This window comes from Anser anser (genome assembly GCF_964211835.1).
Source record: "Anser anser genome assembly, chromosome: 12".
NCBI lineage: Eukaryota > Metazoa > Chordata > Aves > Anseriformes > Anatidae > Anser > Anser anser.
The window spans coordinates 16,233,009-16,252,523 of record NC_139733.1 but is presented as its reverse complement, the minus strand read 5'-3'; the positions used below and the strand labels follow the sequence as shown (position 1 = coordinate 16,252,523).

Below are 19,515 nucleotides of genomic sequence, written 5' to 3'. Positions count from 1 at the left end.
GGGTAAATATATTTTTGATCATTTTAGGCTCTATCTAATGCTTTTTTGTCTAGTATTTTATAATGTTTATGGTCTTGTGTGCAGTGAACACACTGAAGGCATGAATAAATTAAAACTGAAATGTATTAAATGTGCTTTTCATAACTGAAAACAACAGGCACAGGCAAATTATTGCTACTTGTCAGCTAGCTGAGGAAAGCTTTCTTCCTTGTGCTTTATTTATACCAGTATTACTTTCAGAAGCTGCTACAACAAATCCAAGGACTTTCTGAAACAGTAGAACAGTAAATAGTTTCCATGCAGAGCACAGAGCACAATTAAATGAACTACAGGACCAGAGTTTTATCGCACAGAGTCAAGAAGTTTTTAAACATAAATTCACATGCAAGGAAATTAACCATAATAACAAGGGAAGTACAGCTAGCTGTGGAAATGCAACTCCAGTTTCAGAACCAGGTGAAGAAAACGAGATTTAAGAAATACATGCCATGTGCTTATCTTTATACATGAACAATTTTCTCCCGTATCCTGGACTTAGCGTATTTAATCCCAATATTGTAGGTAGGATTATTTAATACAGAGCGTTCCAGGAACGTGTAATCACGTCCGCAGCTACAGGCGATAGGCATTCTGCTGCATGAAGAAAAATAACTTCGCTTACAGGCAGATGAATGCATCTAGAAGCCAGGAAAGTGAGGCCAACAGAGCCTTACTCTGCTGCTCTGATGTGTTTTTAGACCCCAGCACACCGTCTGTAAAGCCACCTGCGGTCCTCGCTGCTCTGAAGCCCCTGTGCAGCCCCGCAGCCGGCCCACCTGCGGGTCCCACGAAGGCAGGGCTGTCAGACAGATGCAGTTTGTTGCTCCAGGGGGGCTCGTGGTCACCCTAGAGGGACCCCTGCTACTGCACAGAGGCTCTGCGCTGTGCAGGGCAATGCCCAATGGGGCTGGGATTTCCTTGGCACCCCAGCCTCTTCCGTGAGTGGCTCCCAAACCGGCCTTGACCTCTCTGCCGTCTCCTCCTTCCCCCCGCTTTAGAAAACGTACCGGGATTTCCGATTGCAAGGCGTGCTGGACTCCACCCTGAACAGCAAAACCTACGAGACCATTCGGAACCGGCTGACGGTAGAGGAGGCCACGGCGTCGGTCAGCGAAGGCGGAGGGCTCCAGGGCATCACCATGAAGGACAGCGATGAGGAGGACGAAGAGGACGACTAGGGGAGCTGGCCTGCAGGACCGCCCGGGGCTCGCCTGGTGTCCGTGCATGTACCTCGTCTGTAACTCAGTTAGCCACATTAGGAAATTTTCTGTCAGCTCTAAACGCCCATGAGAAGTTTACCAATACAAATGCCATGTTAGCTGTGTGGTAATAAGGTTAGCACCTCTCTTTGATTCATTGGTTTCCTGATTTCATATCTATATGTTCATAAGCAATATGGAGCACCGTTGTTTAATACTGTTACTGGAGAACTACATAGAAAACATACTAGGTGTGTCCCTGTTATAATTAAAGTTTAAACAATGCTTCATTAATGTACTGTATATACATTGATGGTAAATTGTTGTGAAGATGAGTGACTCGAGTCCTTTCATTTCTTTGTTTCTCTTCTGTGGATGCCAACTGCTTAAAATTAATTAAAAAACAGCTTTGTTTTTAAAAGAAAAACGAGGCAATTACAAATGATTTTTTTGTTCTCTCTGTTCATTTAAAAAACAGAAAACAAACAAACCCAGACAGCCGTTTGAATCATTCTGCATCCTTGTTAATATATCAGGCTCTTCCCTTCAATATGCAGTTAACTCCATAGAGGCTACATCCCAGAGGATTAGTCATTCTAATTGCCACACCAGATTAATCCTATCATTATGGATATATCATGCCACATTACAAGTCCAAAGCAGTTGTTTTATGTTGACGTTTGCTCCTCTAAATGTTACATTTTTGTTTGAATTTCCAATAACCGTGTATGTACAAAGACAACTTTAATTACAATCTTAGACTATACAAATGTGTTTATAATAATATATTGAATATTTATTTCGGTAGATTGTAACCATAATTTACAATTCCTCTGTTTCACAATGGTTTTTATATATGTCATGTACATTGCATTTTGACCGGTAACTGCATGTCCATCAGTCCCCCTTCCAGAGCTTTTACTTTCTGTGTAAAATAGTGATCCATCTTGCTTTTTTTGCCTTATACAAGCCGACAGTTGTAAAAGTGTGAGAACTGTGGCTTCTCAATAAATAACTATTCAGATGTCCTAAGAATAAATTATGGAGTCTTTTTATGTCTGCCTTAGAGAAAAAAACAAAAAAGAAATTACAAGCTGAGATGTAAGAGCCCCCACCTCTCAGAATAAAGGCATTTTCTTTTCTCATGGGTGTTTTTTACAGTTTATTAATTTAGAAGCTAGTTTCCCGATTTGTTCCCAGAGGTCAGGCTGGGCCCAGACCGTATGTTCCCCAGGTACAAGGGCGCGTGGGCTGCCGCCGCCCCGCTCGTTTCCACCGTCATCTGGGCACTGCGCCCTGTCAGCTGTCCTTGGGCATCTAATCGATGGTCTGCTCCGGTACAGCCCCCGTTATTACACGGCAATTAGCCTTACCCGACACTTGCCTTCCGCAAAAAAAGGCTTCAGTTTTTATTTTGTCTTCTCCCAAAGAAGCCAAGGGAGGAATGGAAGGAAGGGGGGCTCTGGGAACAGCCCGGGTGGGGTGCTGGGTCCTGGGATGGCTACGGAGCTGGGAGCTCATTCACCTGCAGTGCCGGATTTGGGGACCCTCCTCTCGCTGGCAGTTCACCCCCCGGCTCTGGAGGTGCCCTGCAGCCCCGCCACGTACCCGTGGTGAGCCGTGCCCACCCCAGGGATGGGGGCATCAGCAGGCTCTGCTCTAGGAGCGGGTGGTGGGCACATTTAGCACCCTTTACATTTTGTAAGCCACTTGATGCACGGGCACAGACAAGCGATGAACCCTTACTGTAACCCTGCAGATCACTTTTGGTTCTTGTCTCACCCCACGGTGCTGGTAGGCAGAAGCACTGACAGGGAGAGGAGCCTCTGGGGACCTCAGCAGAAATGTGGCACCGACACAGCTCTTCCCCACCCTAAGGCCCCAGAGGAATGGAGGCAGCAACTGAATGGTTAAGTCAGACTTACATCCTCCAAGGCCAGGGCAGGTGCTTCTGCAGGCCTGCCAGTGGGACATATATAAAAAATTCCTATATCCCGACATCTCTATGCCTGGCGCCTGCAGCCACGTCCAGAAGCCAGGCTCCTGAGCTATGCATATGCATGCTCACATCCTTGTCTTCCTCTCCCTCTCCTGCCCCAGACACTGACACAACCTGCAACACCTCCAAGAGGAGGCACTGGGAAAGCCTCAGCTGGGGCAGGCACCAGGCTGGGAGCAAAAAGCTCCAGGGAAGACACAAATTTGTAGCTCCGCTCCCCGTCAGGCAGAGCAGAGCTAGAGAAACAGCTTGACTCCACTCTGGAACACGCTCCCCCTTTTTTTTTTTACATGAAATATTTATTGGGTGAAAACACAGCCCACTTCCACCTGCCACCTTTCAAAATAGTGAGCCCTGCTCAGTTTTTTTTTGAATGAAGCCGTGTGGGCAATGCCTTCGGGAGCTGATCCCGGGCTGCGCACCACCAGCACGCAGAGGTGCCGCCCTGCAGCGGTGGTGGTGGCCACGCTCCTCCTCGGAGTCTCCCCATCAGCAGCAGCGCCCCTGCAGCCTGTGGCAGCTTTTCACGTGGCCTCAGACCCCAGCAAAGCAGCTCAGGGACTCCGTAAGAGCCCTGAGGCTGTGTCAGGCCTGACCACATGTCCTAAGAGAGGAAGCATTAGCCAGATAATTTCTTTTAAGGGAGTTTGGACCCAAATGAGCATCGAGTTACAAATTTTGGTGTGAAGAACTCACATACGAGCAATGCTGCGAGGCAGGATTTAACCTCCCAGCCCTGCAGCATGAAGGCAAGAGAAGGAGCCTGGTGCACCCCGAGCCCCCCTGCCGATGGTGACGTGGTGCCGGCAGCCTGACCCTGTCCTGTGTGGGTGCTGCGCCGGGAGCGCCGAGTGCCCTCTTGGTTAAATCCTGCAGGAATCACCCCAAATGGTTTGGTGCTGTCTGAACAACACAATCTGGGTTTAAAGCCTCCTCGGCCACATAATATCCTTTGGATGGGGCTCAGGCTCGTGTAGGGCAAAGCTACACCTCGGGCGGCTTCTAAAAGGGTTTGCTGATGGCTGGGAGCACTCTGGCAAACCCTGCCGAGGAGACGCAAAGGTCTGCTGCTGGTTTCACTTCAACCCGCTGCTGCCGTGGAATGAGCTCCAACAGTCAAAGGACTTCCTGCCAGTACAACTGCACCTAGATGAAGGATCTGCCAGTACAGTTATGTCAATCAGTTTGGGGAAAGAGGAAAATTTCATTCCTCTGCCAGCAAAATTTTAAACGATAGATCAGGCCAAAACTTCTCTCATATTTACAGGGAAGTCCAGCGAAAATATCCTTTTTTTGACAGACTTACTTAAAGCATGTGGCATGGAGACTGAAAATGCTATCAACTATTTGACTGACAAGTGTCAGCAGCTGTTCATCCAATTTGTTTTATATCTCAGCAACTAACAGATTCTTTCCCCTCTGCTGTAAAGCATGTCTCCTGGCCCATAGGCATCTTAGAAATTGCTTTTCTGCCTCTCTGGTGACCAAAACGTCAAAAATATTAGAAGACAATTTGGTTTCAGAAGCATAAATAGGCATGCAGCAAAGCAAAGATGATTTTTGTCAATGTTCAGTCTGTGTTCTTTTTTAAAAAAAAAAGTCACAGCAAACCTAAGGCAAAAATTACTCCTCGAAGCTTTAAAAGAAGAAGCTAAAGCAAACAAAGCCCCAGTAAACCAGCACAGGTTAAACCAGCAGCTACCAAGGGGAAAAGCGCTGGTATAACGGCCAACCGAAACACAGCTGAGCCGTATCTCACCCTCTGCACTTTGTGAAGTTCAAGGCTCTGCACCAGCACCACTGCCACCAGTTTTTGTTGAAAAAACTGCTCCGTGGTGTCGGGCCTCAGCAGAACCCCCAAATGCCAAGCTGAGGCCAGCCAGGAGTCCCCTAAGCCATTCACAGAAACCAGCCTTCCTCCTCTTCGCCCTGGCCATGCCTCCAGAAACTGTTTGGTACCTGACCGCGTGTAATTTAAGTTACAAACGCTGCAGTTGCCAACAATTCTGAACTCGTTTGGCTGAGGAGCCTGAGCGACACCTCTCTCCGGTGAGCTGCATTCGGCGGCATTTCCTCCGTTCGAGCGCATTCGGGCTCCTGAGCTAAAGGCGCTAAGTGATATTTTGCTCAGCCTCCCCAGAAGATACATATTCCGTTTCAAGTTGTAAATCTGCATTTGTTGTAACTATGCAAAATATGGGAGAAAAAAAGTGCAGAGATTATATGCAATCTGCCAGCAGAGTTGTGTGCCATGAGGAAAATGCCTCACAGGTCAAAACAAAGAAAAACACTGAGCAACAAATTAGTTGCAGGCAGTAGCTAATATGGAGATCAAAAGATTAAAATCAACATGCAACGATGAAATCACTGGAATAATAGGAGCACTTAAGAAGATTAAGTCAATAACAGAGTCCAGTAGTACAAAAATAAGATTTTGATTATACTGTAAAATTCGATATTGGGAGAGCAAAAGCAATTACAACCCCGACATGCTTCGCTCTCCCCGCCTTAGACCATCTTGGCTCATTTCCTATGCAAGGAATACAGTTGTTGAAATAAACAGAAATGTTATGACTCGAGCGCTCGCTTCAAAAACAAACCAGGTGGTCAGATCAGCTTGGGGACTGACAAGACGGGGTCTGTAAAGCGAGGACTTGTTGCCGATCCCGGAGGATGCGACAGCTGGGGGGAACAAAGGCCGCACCGTTTAGGAGCGCTTTCGGCAGAGAGGGGGCTCCGAAAGCAGCTGATCTCGGGGCCTGTCGATGGCTTTCAGCTGGACAGGAGAGCCTGGGGGAAGGAAGGAGGAGAGAAGGAGCTCGGAGGCTTGAAGTGAACAGGGCTGGGAACGCCGATGAGAGGGAAGCCGGATATTTCTTCCTATCCCGCTGAACCAGCAAGGACTGAGGGGTTGGTCCCACGACATGCTGGGGGCACAGCACACGGCACCCCGACCCCCTCTAGACCCTGCCATAAGGGTTGGGAACATGTCCCACAGCCCCCTTCCCAGTGCCAGGGCTCAGCCAGCCGCACAGCCCGGTCTCAATGGGAGGACAACGTGATGAGGGGCAACCCTTGCTCAAACCAGGCGAGCCAGCAGGGACAGATGAGGCAGTCCCTCAAAAGCACGCCGGCCACAGGACACCAGCCTCGTTCACAGACCGTGGGGCCAAAGACCCGTAGCTTCACCCAGGAGAAGTGGCCACCTCCTCACCCGAGGGGTTTGAGGGCCCTCAGTGGGCACCACAAAGCTCTGCGTGCCTTCAGGAGGAGCCCGGGCAGCTCCCCGGCACCGCAGAGCTGATGACTCGCCTGGGTTTTTCTCTAAAGCATTTTTTCAGCATTAACTCCAGCCCCACCCCCGTCCCCACCCCAAAATCACAAGCTAGGCTCATAATTAAATCAAATAAATAAATTATCAGCTATTTTTATAGAATTTGTGGGTGTTCTTGAACATTCAGGGAATACTTGGGTCGCGCATGGAAGTTTTTTTCCTGCAAGAACTAGGTCTGGCTTTTTAGTCTGGGCTCTGATCGTTGGGAGGATTTTTTAGTGGCTCTTTCAGATCGCATCTTCTGGGGCTGAAATCATAAAAATACAAAATAAAACTAAAAAATTAAAAAGAGATTCTTACGTTGAGGGGCTCTGGTTTGTCCTGATGGAAGAAGGTGACGTGCTACCGTCCGCTGCTCCCCCGTTACCTTGCAGACTGCCGCAGAGTCCTGCTCAGCAGAGAACAAGGATGTCTACGAAAATTATGTCCTTCGAGCAAAGATAAATGCAAACATCAAACAATATGAGCCGTGGCATAGCCAGAAAAATGGCAAAACACTGAGTGGGGAGTTGCAAAATGACTGGGAATGGCAACTGTTATTGGCTTTGGAAAGGTTCTTCCCCTATTTGATTTTTTTCATGGAAAAAGCACGTACTTTTGAAAACAAGATGTTTTTCTAACTCATTAAGAAGAGAATAATTCAAAACACGTGGGGTTTGTCCCACTTTTTTTTTTTGGCCATCCTTCTTTCAAGCAAAAAAGGGAAGGAATGGGAACGCAAAACTGAAGTGGGCTTCTACCCATTTTCACTGCTTTTTGCTCCTTTTTCTGAAATGTTTTCAGTAGGAAAGTGAGAACAAGGCCATCCCCCCATTATATTCTCCTTCTCTACTTCCTCCCACCTTTTCTCCTAAATAGAAAATAAGGGGGAAAAGAAAAAAAAAAAAAACACACACAACAAAACCAGAAAAAATTAAAAAGCTCCCACTCTTTCAAAACGAAGAAGTACACCACTTCAAACCGGGAAGAAGGGACATCTCTCGGGCTTGAAATGAAATACCGCATCGCTCCATCGACAGCAAGGCAGGAGAACAGCAGCCGCCCCTTCATCATTTTCTTGCTTGCCTTGGTGGCCGGGGGGCTTTGGGTAAGACGTGGACCCCGCTGACTCTCGACTGACTCCCGGACCAGAGCGGTCCAGCGGCAGGCCCTGGACTCTCCCGCCAGGTTGCCGTGCCTCGCAGGCAGGCAGCGCTTCGGGGGCACAAAGCCCGGTGGGGATGGAGCCGTCCGCTGCCATTCCTCTTGACAGGCGAACTAGAATAGGCTCTGGCTCACTTTCTCCGAGCTGCGGAAGGAAGAATGAGCAGAGAAAAGAGTTCATTCAATTGCTTCTGTTTGGCAGCTCGGCAGGACCCTGCGCGCACAGAAAGGGACGTGGCGAGCAAGGAGGTGCCGTTTTCAGACTTACGTAACCCAGCCTGGGTGCCATCGAGGCACTCGTCGGGCAGCTCGTGCCACGGTGCCTTACCAGTTGCTCTGCAGTGCGGCTACATTTCCAACATTTCCTGCTCTTAAAATGAGACACGGGTTAAAAACGTCAGCGCTGCCCCTGCCATCACTGCCAGTCGCACAGCGGAGCCATGCAGGGACACTGGGCCACTGCGTGCCCCAAATCCCGCTGTGTTTGCTCCGGGACCCGTTCAGTGCTCCAAAACCTAGCTCCACAGTACAGTGTTTCGATATGCCAATTTTTATTTTTCTTAAAAAAAAAAATAAGAAAAAAAAAATTATCTGCCTACGTATACGCAGTGATGTGTGCATGAGTCAGTGAACGGGCTGAAACAACAGTCTGCAGGGACTCGGTGCCTCTGCTCCAGCCCAGGTGGCCTCAGCCTGCAGTGGCACGGTGGTGGCAGCGGGGTCACCCCACCGACCCAAGGATCCTGCGGGGTCACCCCACCGACCCAAGGGCTCTGTGGGGTCACCCCACCGACCTAAGGGCCCTGTGGGATCGGAGGACAGCCCGGGGAGGCTGTGTGCTGCGCCCGCTACACAAGGTACTGCGGCTTCAAAGAGGAAGCAGGCAAAGAGGTAACAGCCTGCCTCACCACGGATATTCCTCTCTTGGTTTCCCCTTTCGTTGCTCACCGTTTTGTCCAAAAAGAGCGTTTCTGAGGGCTGCAAACTGAGCTGCAAAGACACACCTCGGGCTGCCCCAGCCGCTGCCTTGCCCTGAGACAGCCCTGAGCCCAGCGTGGCGAGGCAAGGGATCGGGCAGCATCGCAACCACACTCCTGAAGCTGCCCCTGCAAAGGCAGCCCCATCCTGACTGCCTGGGCTCACCTCACCGTCTCCTATTAAAAATATATATATATATATATATATGCATTTTATATACACACACAGAGAGATATAGAAAGGAAAGCGGCGCAGAAATCAAAGCCACCATTTCAGAGGGAGACCGCAGCGTAACGCTAATAACTTTCGGCAGCTTCCACCGGGGAGTTCAAGCAGCTGCCACGTTAAATAACCAGGAGGAGCCCAAAGTTATCTCCCGGCGGCCCGCAGCCGCCCAGTGCCCCCTGCACGGGCCGGGAGGACCCGGGGATGGGGGGACCCGTGCGGGGCCGGGATTTCGTTGAGCACCGGGGGGATGCCCAGCTCCCGGCCGCCCTGTCGGGGCCGGTGGCAAGGGGGCAGCGGGTCCGGGCCCCCTCCCCACAGCCCCGCAGCCCCGCTCCGGGCTGCGGTACGGCCCCCGGGAGCCCCCCGAGCCGGGGGTGCTGTTGTAGGGTCACGGAGGGGGAACCCCGGCCGGTTTTCGATGTCAGCGCCCCGGGAGGATTTCGGGCTGGGGTCGCCGGGTGCGCCTTGAGCCCAAGGTGGAGGTGCGCGTTGGGGTAAAAAAAAAATGGGGGGAGGAAGCGCGGGGGGCGCCGGGGATCGGGGCGCCCTATCGGGACGGGCACCCGGACTCGTTTTTTTGGGGGGGAAAAATGAAGAAAAACCTGCAAAAGTGATTACGGGTGCGCTGCCAGCGGTTCTGCGGCACGGTGCTGCCAGGGAAAAGCGGCCCGGGGAGCATCTCCCTGCTGCAAATGCCGGGGGATGGGGGGGGGGGGGGGGCGAAGGTTTCCAGCCCAATCCCCCCAAAACCCCCCAGAGCCCCGTCCCGGCGCTCGCAGGGCAGCGCTGCGGCTGGGGCGGCCGTCCCAAAGCCAGTCCTTTCCAACACGCTTGCCGGCACAGCACAAGCGGGATCGCCAGAGACAGCCTCCAGCTGTGCCCAAACCTGCGATTTCAATTAAAACCCGAGCTCCGCCGGGCGGCTCGGAGCCGCCAGCCCAAAGCACGGATGCACCCGGGCACGGGGGGGGGGGGCTCCCTGCGGGGCCGTGGGAAGGAGGAGGCCCTGCGGCTGCTGCTGGGGGGTCCCCCCCGAGGATCCTCGCCCACCACTCCCCCCCCGGCATCTGCAGGACCCCCCCGGTCCGGGCCAGAAAGCAGCCGGGCCAGGCGTCGGCAGCCCGGGCAGGGCGAGGGCGGCGCGGGGATGCTGGCAGCGAGCTCCCGGCCGCGGCTCCGCAGCCCTCTTTTATCCCGCCCGAAATCATCTCGTTTACAGAAAATATTTGTTTGCACTATTAGTTGGTACTGGAGTTAATTACTCAACGTGTGAGCGGGGAGTAATATGGATAAAAGCAGCCCCAGTGTTTATTGTGTGGGTGAGCTGTTGAGCGGTGCTTGAATAAACTGCAATTAGGGTTAGATAGAGATTAATTAACATGTGAGTGGCAAGGTGTAAAATAGTTCCCAACCCTCCACTCAGTATAATCTGCAGGCGAGGAAAAAGAAGTTTGTGGAGGCTAATTAAATACTTTGCTAAAGCCGGCGAGCCCCGGGAGCGAGCGGGGAGCCCAGCAGCCGCCTGCCCGCTGCCCGGCTCGGCTCGGCTCGGCCGGGCTCTCCGGCAGCCAAACCCCCGGGTGTGCTTCGTGCCTGTGCGCCCGGCATCGCCTCCCTCCAGCTCCCCAAAACCGGAGGGGTTCCCTCGCTGCCCCGCCGGGAGGATGGCGAGGGCCGGGGGTCCGTCCCCCCCCCCGGAGCCCACCTGCGGTGGGAGCGCGGCGCAGCCCGGGCAGGAGGGGGGGGGGGTGCTCCCTCCCCCTTCTCCGTGGCTCCCCCAAATTCCCAAATTAGTTTCGGCAGCGTGTTGTGGTTCGCAGGTGACAAAGCCTGCCTGCAAACAGCCGCCGGCGAGCTGCCCCGGCGGGGAGAAGGAGGCGCGGCTTTGTCAGCGCCGCACAAAACCGCCGAATTCCTCCAAACTTTTCTTAGGCGTGCTAGGGAGGCGGAAAAAAAAAATGAAATAATAATATATAGGGGCCTTTTCATTGCTTGCTTTACCTCTGGCCAGGCTCAATCTTAAACCCTCCGCTCCCCCGCCTCCCCCGGCTAATCCTCCCCTTTATTTTAGGGACGCACAAAACCAGGTTCACGCAGCGCTATAGTGGCTCCGAGTGAAAGGAGCGAGCGCCCTGAATCGCCGGGGAAAATTGCTCGGGGTGAATGGGGCCAGGGGAGGGGCGGCGGCCGGGCCCCCCCAAAACCCAGGTGGGCACGGGGCTCCCCCAATTACCGCGTCCCCGCAGCTGAGCCGCCTGCGAAGCCTCCCCTCCCGCACCAAGGCGTTTTAATTAGAGGCAGGCAGGGGAGAAACCCCGGCACCCGGGCGCGATAATGCGGAGCCTCCTGTTTGGAGAAAGGGGGGGAGCCGGAGGGGGGCACGGAAAGGATGAAAAGGGGACGGGAGATGGGGAGATCCGGCCGGCCGGAGGAGCGGGCAGCTCGCGGGGTGACAAGCCGCAAAACTCCCGATCGCAGCGCTCGGCTGCCTTTTTTTTTTTTTTTCCCTCCCCATTTTCTTTCTTTTTTTTTTTTTTTTTTTCCCAAGAAAACCCAGCCCCGGACTCGACTCCCTCCGCGTTTATTTAAGGCTAATCACCAGCTACCCTGCGAGGGGAGGGGGGTGGAATTAAACTTAGTTTAATTAACATTAATACACTGTCCTAATTAATGGGTTGGCTATTAATTTATACATGCTGGGGAGGCTCGCAGATAAGTGACAATTTATTAATTATCTTCCAGCTCGGTTGCAACGGAGCTGATTGCAGATGGGTTGCCAAAATAACTCGAGCATGGTTGCGTGGTAGTTGCTTTAGGAAAAAAAAAAAAATCATTCTCCCCCTTCTTAAAAAAAAAAATAAAAAATCCTCACGCTCACTCCGAGTGGCTCTTCTAACCCCAGCAAGAACTGGAGCACTCTTTTCCACCCAACTTGTGAATCGCACTTGCCTTCTAATTTGCCACATGCAAAACGATTCCTCTGCTTTGCAAGTTGCTTTTTAAGAAGGGAGAGAGAGAGAGGGGAAGGAAAAAAAAAAAAAAAAAACCAGCTCGCACACGAGCGATTTGTGCGTCTTAAACTGGAAGGAAATTGTGCGTGGAGGGGGCGGGGGGGGGCTCCTCTTCCTCTCCCTGCCCCAGCCCGGCGCCGGGGCTCGGGGAAGCTCCATGGTGGCATCCCCGTGTCATTCTGCTCCGAGTGACTTCATGTGATGTCAGCCTTAAATGTACGAGCCGGGGAGCTGGCGCTCGGGAAGATGTTTGCCGTCAAAATGTGACTGTGGCCGCAGCGCGCTGCTCGGATGCGTCTCGCCGGCGCTAGCCACGGCTAGGTAGGTGAGTGGCCACCGGTCCCGCGGCGACCCCCTGCCCCTCGCCGTGCCCCCCGCCCCTGCGTCTCCATCGGCGGGGCTGGGCAGGGTGGCAGTGCCCGGGGGAGGGTTTTCTTTTCTTTTTTTTTTTTTCCCTTTCCTTCCCCCCCCCTTTTTTTTTTCTTTTAAATACTAACAAGGTCTAGCTCGCATGTTACTTTAGCGCGTTCCGCTTAATGAGCAGTAATCTGGTACCCTACGTGCCATTGTTCTGGGATATGTTCATTTGAATGTAAATAGGGAGGGGGTGCCGGTGGGGGGGGGGGGGGGCGGGAGAGGAGTGTGTGGGGGGGAAGAACAAGGTGCTTATTAAATTGATTTGTCTCCTGGCTTTTCTGGAATGCAGAGCCGAGCGCAGGAGCGAGCGGCTGCTCACCCCGAGTCCCCGGGCGGCGCAGCGCCATGGCGAGCTCGGGGTCGCTGGAGACGGTCATGCCTTCCTCCTGCCCCCGGCACGACGGCAGGGCCGCCGCCGCTAACCCCTCCAAGAGCCTGGCCTTCTCCATCGAGCGGATCATGGCCAAGACGTCGGAGCCCAAGCCGGCCTTCGAGCAGAGGCAAGGCGGCCCGGGGCCGGAGCCGGAGCCGGGCAAGAAGCCGCTGAGCCTGTGCTCGCCCCTGCCCTGCGTGATCCCCATCCCGCCGCTGGGCTACGAGGTGCCCTCCAAGACTCTCCTCAACTACTCGGAGCTGTGGAAGAGCAGCCTGCGGGGCGGCGGGGGGCTCTGCAAAGCCAACTGCGGCGTGTGCTGCAAGGCAGAGCTCGCCCTGGGCCAGCCCAGCGGCCGGCTCATCAAGCCGCAGGTCATCCACCAGGCGGGGGCCGTGCCGGCCGCCCCCCGCTCCCTTTACTACTTCAATTACCTGGACGCCGCGTACCACCCGGCCGACCTGCTGCACGGACAGCTCTTCCCTGCCGGCCTGCTGGGCGCCCCGCCGCCGGGGGGGCTCTCCGCTCACCAGAAGCTTTTCCTGCTGGAAAACGCCAAGCTGGCGGGGTTGGCGGCCGAGAAGCTGCCGCCGCCGCCGCCCCCCCTGGCGCACAAGGAGAGGCTGCCCGGCCACCTGGACCAGGTGATGAAGGAGGCGGCGGAGCGCGGGGGCCCCCCCAAAGGCCACGCCAAGCTGGGAGGCGGCGGGGCAGCGGAGGGCAAGCCCAAGAACTTCACCTGCGAGGTCTGCGGCAAGGTACAAAGGGGGCTCCGGGGGTGGGACGAGGCTCCGGGGAGGGTACGAGGCTCTGAGGGGGGGGATGCGGGGCGGTGGGAGAGGTCCCCCCCACCACCACCACCCCAGGTCCTAACCTGGCCGTGCCGGCGCTTCCCGCAGGTGTTCAACGCGCACTACAACCTCACCCGCCACATGCCGGTGCACACCGGGGCCAGGCCGTTCGTCTGCAAGGTGTGCGGGAAAGGCTTCCGCCAGGCCAGCACCCTGTGCCGGCACAAAATCATCCACACGCAGGTAGGTGGGGGGGCAGCCGGGCCGCGGGGGGGGGGGGGAGGGAGAGGGGGGTTACCCCTCCCTCCCAACCCCCTGCACCCCTCCCCGCAGCCCCCTAACGGGCCTCTCACCCCCCACCCCGGTGCAGGAGAAACCCCACAAGTGCAACCAGTGCGGGAAGGCGTTCAACAGGAGCTCCACGCTCAACACCCACATCCGCATCCACGCCGGCTACAAGCCCTTCGTCTGCGAGTTCTGCGGCAAGGGCTTCCACCAGAAAGGTGAGCCGGGCCGGGCCGGGCCGGGGCCGGGTCCCCCCGCGGGCCCCTCGCCCATCCTTATGGGGACGAAGCGGGGCGAGCCCTGCCCGGCTGGGGGATGCGAGGGGCGCGGGCCGAGCCGCCGCCGTTCCCAATTACTTTCTCCCCGAGCCCCGGGCCGCACGGCCGGGGCCCGCCGGCGGCTCGGCCCTATAAATGCTTTTTAAATGAGAGGTGCCGGGCCCCGGTCCTAATCCCGGGCCCTCCATTTGCCGCGGGTCACCGCGCCGCCCCTGCCCCTCATTTGTGCCGTGCCGGTTGCGCGCTGCCCCGCGGTGATGCGGAGCGGCTTTGACAGGGGGCCGGGGGGGGGGCTGGGGGCCGCTTCCTGCCGCCCCCCCTCACCTGTGTGCCCGGGCACCCTCGGGTAACCCCCTCGTCCCCCTCTCTCCTCTCCCGCAGGCAACTACAAGAACCACAAGCTGACCCACAGCGGCGAGAAGCAGTACAAGTGCACCATTTGCAACAAAGCCTTCCACCAGATCTATAACTTGACTTTCCACATGCACACCCACAACGACAAGAAGCCCTTCACGTGCGTCACTTGCGGGAAAGGATTTTGCAGAAACTTTGATTTAAAGAAGCACGTCCGAAAGTTGCACGACAGCGTCTCCAGCGCGCCGCCGCCGCCGCCCCGGGACCCTGCGCGCAGCGGGCAGAGCTAAGGGCCCCTCTCGGCCCCGCTCCCCGGGCCAGCACTATTTATCCGAGCCAGCCTTTTGCTTCTGTCTCTTCCCCAGCGAGCTCAGCCGCCGGCAGCCATCGGCCCCGGGCCGCAGCTGTACATACGAGGAGCCCCCCGAGCTGCAGGAGGGGCCGGCGCCAGGACAGCGCTCTTTATACGTGTCTGTAAATCTCCACTTTAAATGTACGCTCGAATAAGTGAGGAATATATCTATATATCTAACCTAGCCCGGGACAATAAACCGGCCCTTCGTAGGTGTCTCATTTCCCTCCTCGGCCCCGGCTCCGAGCCGGGAGCGGGCGGCACGGCGCTGCCCGGGCCCCCCCAGGAGCGGCGGGGAGGGCCGGGGGCGCCCCCCGAAGGGCCCGGAGCCCCCCCGAAGGGCCCGGCTCGTTCCGGCGTGTTTCGGCCGCTCCCGAGTGCCCGTCCTTCCCTGCATGCAGATGAAACGATCTCACGCTTGCTTTCCGAGTAATGACCCAAATTAAGAGAGAAAACACAGACCCTTCAAAGCGCATTACATTAATCTAATCACTCCCAGCAGGCCTCAGAAACTCTTTTTGATCAGAATATGGATAATCAAGCGCTTGGATTACACTAAATATCCCCTTCTCGGCTCCCCCCTTCCCCTACCTTTAATATGCAAGTGTCTATTCCGGCCACGTCGTTAGGAACAATATTATCCTAGCGGAGAAACGAGGCCGGGGTGGCCGGGAGCGTGCGTGCTGCTGGGGCCGGGCTTGCCAATGAAGAGGGGAAGGAGCGAGCCCCAAGTGCCCGGGGACGCCGCGCCGGGAGCTCACCTCTCCCCGCTTCGTTCGGCGGCAGGAGGCGAGGACAAGCGCAGCTCGCCGCCGAGTGCACGGACGGGAGCCGACCCCTCGCACCGCCTTTTGGGATTCGTTACCGGGCGGCGACGCTGGAGCCCGGAGGGCTTGGCTGGCCCCACAGCCCGCCGCGGGGCTTCGTCCTTGCTCGGCTCTGGGATTTTGGCGGTGCCAAAAGTTAGAGTTTTGACGCTTCGGGGCCGGGTGAGGCGCGGGAAGCGATGCGCAGCGAGCCCGGCACCGTGGTACCGTTTGTTGGGGGGGAAAAAAAAAAAAAGAGATTTGGGGAGAGTTTCGGGTTAAAAAGGAATTAAAAAAAAAAATAAGCAAGCCCCGTCGCCGTAAGTCACCGCGGTTGGGGACCTGGGAGAGGGCTGATCCGTCCCCAAGGAAAGGGGCTGCAGCTCGACCCCAAGCAAAAAGCGGCCGCCGGGACGGAGCGGGGCGTGCGGGGGGCGGCAGCAGCGCCAGGGACCCCCGGGGGGTGCGGGAGGGTCCCGGGGACAGCGGGGTGTCCCCCGCCCCCGGGGCTGCGGGACGGGGCCGACAGCCGAGGAAGAGCGGGGATTTCTTTTTTTTTTTTCGGGGTTTTCGCTGATGTTTGCGGAGCTGTCGGAGGGGCAGCGGCAGCCTCGGCGCAGCTCGGCGCTGTCTCGGGGAGCTCCGAAGGGCAGCCCCGGCCGGTCCTGGGGGTGTTTTGTCCCCTCGGCCCTCCCGGGGGCGGCGGGCAGAGCTCCCCGGGCCGGCCGGGAGCGGAGGGAGAGTGGAGGGGGGGAGCCCTGCCCGCCCCCCGGCTCCCCGCACACACCCAGGCGGCGGATGGCGGGGGAGGGTGGCTCTGTCAGACACACACACACACACACGCCAGAGACTCCAATTATCCTCTCCCTCACAAGATGTTTCTGCTGTCCACGACTGCTCACACTTCAGCACTCTTGCCAGCAAGCCTCACTGCGAGCACAAAACCCGCACGCAGCCCCTCTTCCCGGCGCCGCAGCCGCGCACACGACAGATTGAGCCGTGCCGGTGCCTCGGGGGGGGCCGAGGGGGGGCCGGGGGCTCGGCACGGCTCGGCTCAGCCCGGCACGGCTCAGCCCGGCTCGGCCCGGCTCGCCCAGGTGCGTCCCGGCGGGGCCAGGCACGGCGCCGGGCACTGGGAAGCGACCAAGCCGAAGGCAGCTGCGTTGCCCTTTTCCCTGCACTCCGCTCTCCAAACGTCTGAGCAACCAGTTTGCTGCTAGAAACATGTTAATTGCCAACGGAGCTCATTAAGGCATGCACATGCAAAACACAGCGAGGGAGATTAAATGGACAAAAGCGCAATAATGAACTGTCAACAATCGAACCCATCTACACGACCAGGAGCACTCAAGAATGAGGCATTTAGAGGCAACAAAGGATTGTCTGGGACAGGAAGAAAGGACGACCTAGACTTTTGTTTAGTCAACACAATTGATTACAAATGAGAGATTAACAGGATAGCTTCAGAGTTTTTTTGAAGGAGGCAGAAGAGAAAAGTCCAATTAAGTGCACCGAATGTTAACTACATTGATTTCCACGGCCAGCCCTAGAGAAATTCTCATTAAACCATCCCTGGCGATCCCTTTTGGAAAGTAATTTGTCTCCCTGATGGAGCAGAGAAAGGGAGCCGTGTAAAGAGAAAGAAGCGCTAGTTCTTGGCACAATGAGCTTAGGAGACACACTGGAAAGAGCCAAAGGGGGAGTTAATGAGCATCTGACAAGCCGCTTGGACCCGGGCCTGGAGAGCAGCGCTGAAAAGATGGAATTGGCCAACAACTATTCTTTATATCAAACATAAAAAGGCCAATCTGAAACAGGGCTGCTCAAAGCTGGTGGGGAAGAAAAGAAAGGCCCCCGCCGGGGGGGGGGGGGGGGGGGGAGAGGGAGCGGAGCGGAGGGGCTCAACTGCCCCGCCGGGACGGGACAGGCGCTGCGGAGTGCCCGTGTCCCCCTGCCGCCGAGCGGGGCTGCCCGGCCCCGCGGCCCCCCGGGGCTGTTTGCACAGCCCGGGGCTGTCCCGGCCCCGTCCCGGCTTGGGGACACCGAGGCGGCCGAGCCGGGCCGGGTTTCGGGGGGTTTTCCCGTGGAGGAAGCGCAGCGGGGCCGGCTCCTGCCGGGGCATCGCGCCCCCGACCCTCCGGTGTAGACACGGCTGGCCCGGGGGCTCTTAAATCAGCTTAGAGCTCGTTAATAACAATTTTGGCTTAAGTCTGTATTGACTTAGCCTTAGGAATGGCTTAGCACTTTCGCTTAAGTCAACACGCCGGCTGAATTGACACATGCCTGCCCCGGCCCAGGTGCCCTCCTCCTGCTTCCAGCCGCGCTCCTCGGGGATGTCACCCCCGTGGGTCGCCCCCCGGGGTCCCCTCGGGCGTGTCGCCCCCCCGTGTCGCCCCCCGGCCCTTTACATTGCACCCCCAGCCCCTCGCCCCCCCCCGCAGCCCCTGGCACCTCTCTGCTCCTTCCCTTTCCCCCGGCAGGGCCGGGACCAAAACGCCGTCAGAGCGCGGAGAAAGAGAGGGCAGGTCCCAGAGCCCAGCGCGGGGGTGCCAAACCCGAGCCGCCACGAAACTTGACTTCTCTCCTGCCAAGTTTCGTCAGGCGGAGGGCAGGGAGCAGCAGGTACGGCCCCAAATCTCGCCCGTTTGTCCCTCCGGGTTTCGGTTTGGGGACGCGCACGGGGCGGCCGAGCCCCGTCCCCAAGTGCCGCGAGGTGCCCGGCGCCCTCCTGCCGCCTCCCTCCGCGCCGCCAGTTGCCAAGCCATTTCACATAAATAGAAGCTTTCTGGTTTATAATCAGCCTCTTCCTTCTGATTCATTATGGTAATGAATTGAGATATTACCAACATTGGATTATCGCGTAACTGAATGAATCCAGCAAAAGCAAGCTGATTACAGAGGAAAACGCCACCCGTACCCAGAAACTTAACAAAAAGAAACGTCCGAGAAACAGGGCAAAGCACCTCAAGCTGTTTCAGCTCACCCCAAACCCCGTTCCCAACTGACGGGGGGGGATGCGACCATCTCGCTCACACGCCGCCCCTTCCCCTGTGGATTTACGGGTAGGTTTTCCACCCTCCCGGTTATTACTAGGAATGTTTCCCAGGAACCCAACTTCGCTTGCAAGTCCGTGGGGCTCGCAGCTCAAGCCGCCAGCCCGAGCGCCCTAAAACGGCCCCCGCGTCCCCCTGCCGCCGGGTGAGGCTCTGTGCCTCCAGAGCGACCCCATCCCAAAACCAGAAAACGACAGAGGGCTGCTGTTCCCCCTCCTTCCTCCCTGCCACACAGCCTGGGGCTGTCCTCACGCTTAGAGCCCGACCTGCAGCAGCTCTGTCCCCGCAGCATCCCGGCCTCCGGCAGCTCCCGCCGGGCACCGCTTGGAGCACCGGGGCTCCTGGCAGCCACCGGGGACACCTGCAACATAAACGGGTAAAGAAACGCTAAGCTGGAAACCGAAATTACGTTTCCCAGCACCACCCTGAGGCAGGTGCTAATTTACCGGGGCTTCAAGCTAGGTATTAGTCAAGGAGACTGCAATTTACTTAAAGGACGGTGAAATTTTCTTTTTATTAATTTGCAATATATTTGTAAAATAATCTTACGGCAGCTGGCTCTGCTTGAATCTGTTTCAAAAGTGTGATGTAAATACCGTCTCACACTGTTCTGTAGCCTATTAGGGCTTTCTGGTAGGTGATACGACTGAGAGGAGAAAGAACACCACACATTTATTTTTAAGATCATCATCACTAGTGATAAAACTTATGGGAAGAAATGATCGTACGTCCTATTTGTATGCAGTAATGACAAACGTATGCAAAGTAACTCAAACGAAAAGGATACAGTTGGGAGGATACATACACCGCGGATGCAGTTTGGGGCATTTTTAAGAGCCATTTCATCCATGTTTCAAAGAAGTAGCAAATTCCCA

At 56.2% G+C, this 19,515-nt stretch overlaps 4 protein-coding genes across 20 annotated transcripts in view; 2 read left to right on the top strand and 2 right to left on the bottom strand.

Moving 5' to 3' along the window:
• Window positions 1-2,277, top strand: part of CADPS (calcium dependent secretion activator) — a 202,774-nt gene extending 200,497 nt beyond the window's left edge. For all 13 annotated transcript variants that reach the window (XM_083795704.1, XM_083795703.1, XM_083795702.1 and 10 more), the window contains one exon: window positions 1,038-2,277. In XM_083795704.1, the coding sequence (XP_083651830.1) occupies window positions 1,038-1,217 (180 nt within the window). In that variant the 3' untranslated portion in view covers window positions 1,218-2,277. The remainder of the gene's footprint in view (window positions 1-1,037) is intronic.
• Window positions 1,036-19,515, bottom strand: part of CEP15 (centrosomal protein 15) — a 34,885-nt gene continuing 16,405 nt past the window's right edge. For all 3 annotated transcript variants that reach the window (XM_083795718.1, XM_083795717.1, XM_083795719.1), the window contains 3 exons: window positions 7,637-7,859; window positions 6,872-6,959; window positions 1,036-6,027 (listed from right to left, as the gene is read on the bottom strand). In XM_083795718.1, coding sequence (XP_083651844.1) covers window positions 5,850-6,027; window positions 6,872-6,959; window positions 7,637-7,859 — 489 coding nt within the window. In that variant the 3' untranslated portion in view covers window positions 1,036-5,849. The remainder of the gene's footprint in view (window positions 6,028-6,871; window positions 6,960-7,636; window positions 7,860-19,515) is intronic.
• Window positions 1,143-17,709, bottom strand: LOC310880193 (uncharacterized protein; the record flags this gene model as incomplete). The annotated part of the gene is made up of 3 exons (XM_083795661.1): window positions 1,143-1,274; window positions 15,373-16,513; window positions 17,631-17,709. 2 exons carry the CDS (start codon window positions 17,707-17,709, stop codon window positions 15,390-15,392), a joined length of 1,203 nt encoding a protein of 400 aa, XP_083651787.1. The 3' UTR covers window positions 1,143-1,274; window positions 15,373-15,389.
• On the top strand, window positions 11,422-15,279 carry FEZF2 (FEZ family zinc finger 2). Of its 3 annotated transcripts, none has more exons than XM_083795715.1 (5): window positions 11,422-12,252; window positions 12,638-13,479; window positions 13,621-13,755; window positions 13,883-14,015; window positions 14,457-15,279. In XM_083795715.1, the coding sequence occupies exons 2-5, from the start codon at window positions 12,694-12,696 to the stop codon at window positions 14,717-14,719; spliced, it is 1,317 nt and encodes a 438-aa protein (XP_083651841.1). In that variant the 5' UTR covers window positions 11,422-12,252; window positions 12,638-12,693; the 3' UTR covers window positions 14,720-15,279. The 3 variants fall into 3 exon arrangements, with proteins under 3 accessions (XP_083651841.1, XP_083651842.1, XP_083651840.1); XM_083795716.1 differs by having other exon boundaries at window positions 12,061-12,256; XM_083795714.1 differs by having other exon boundaries at window positions 12,061-12,523.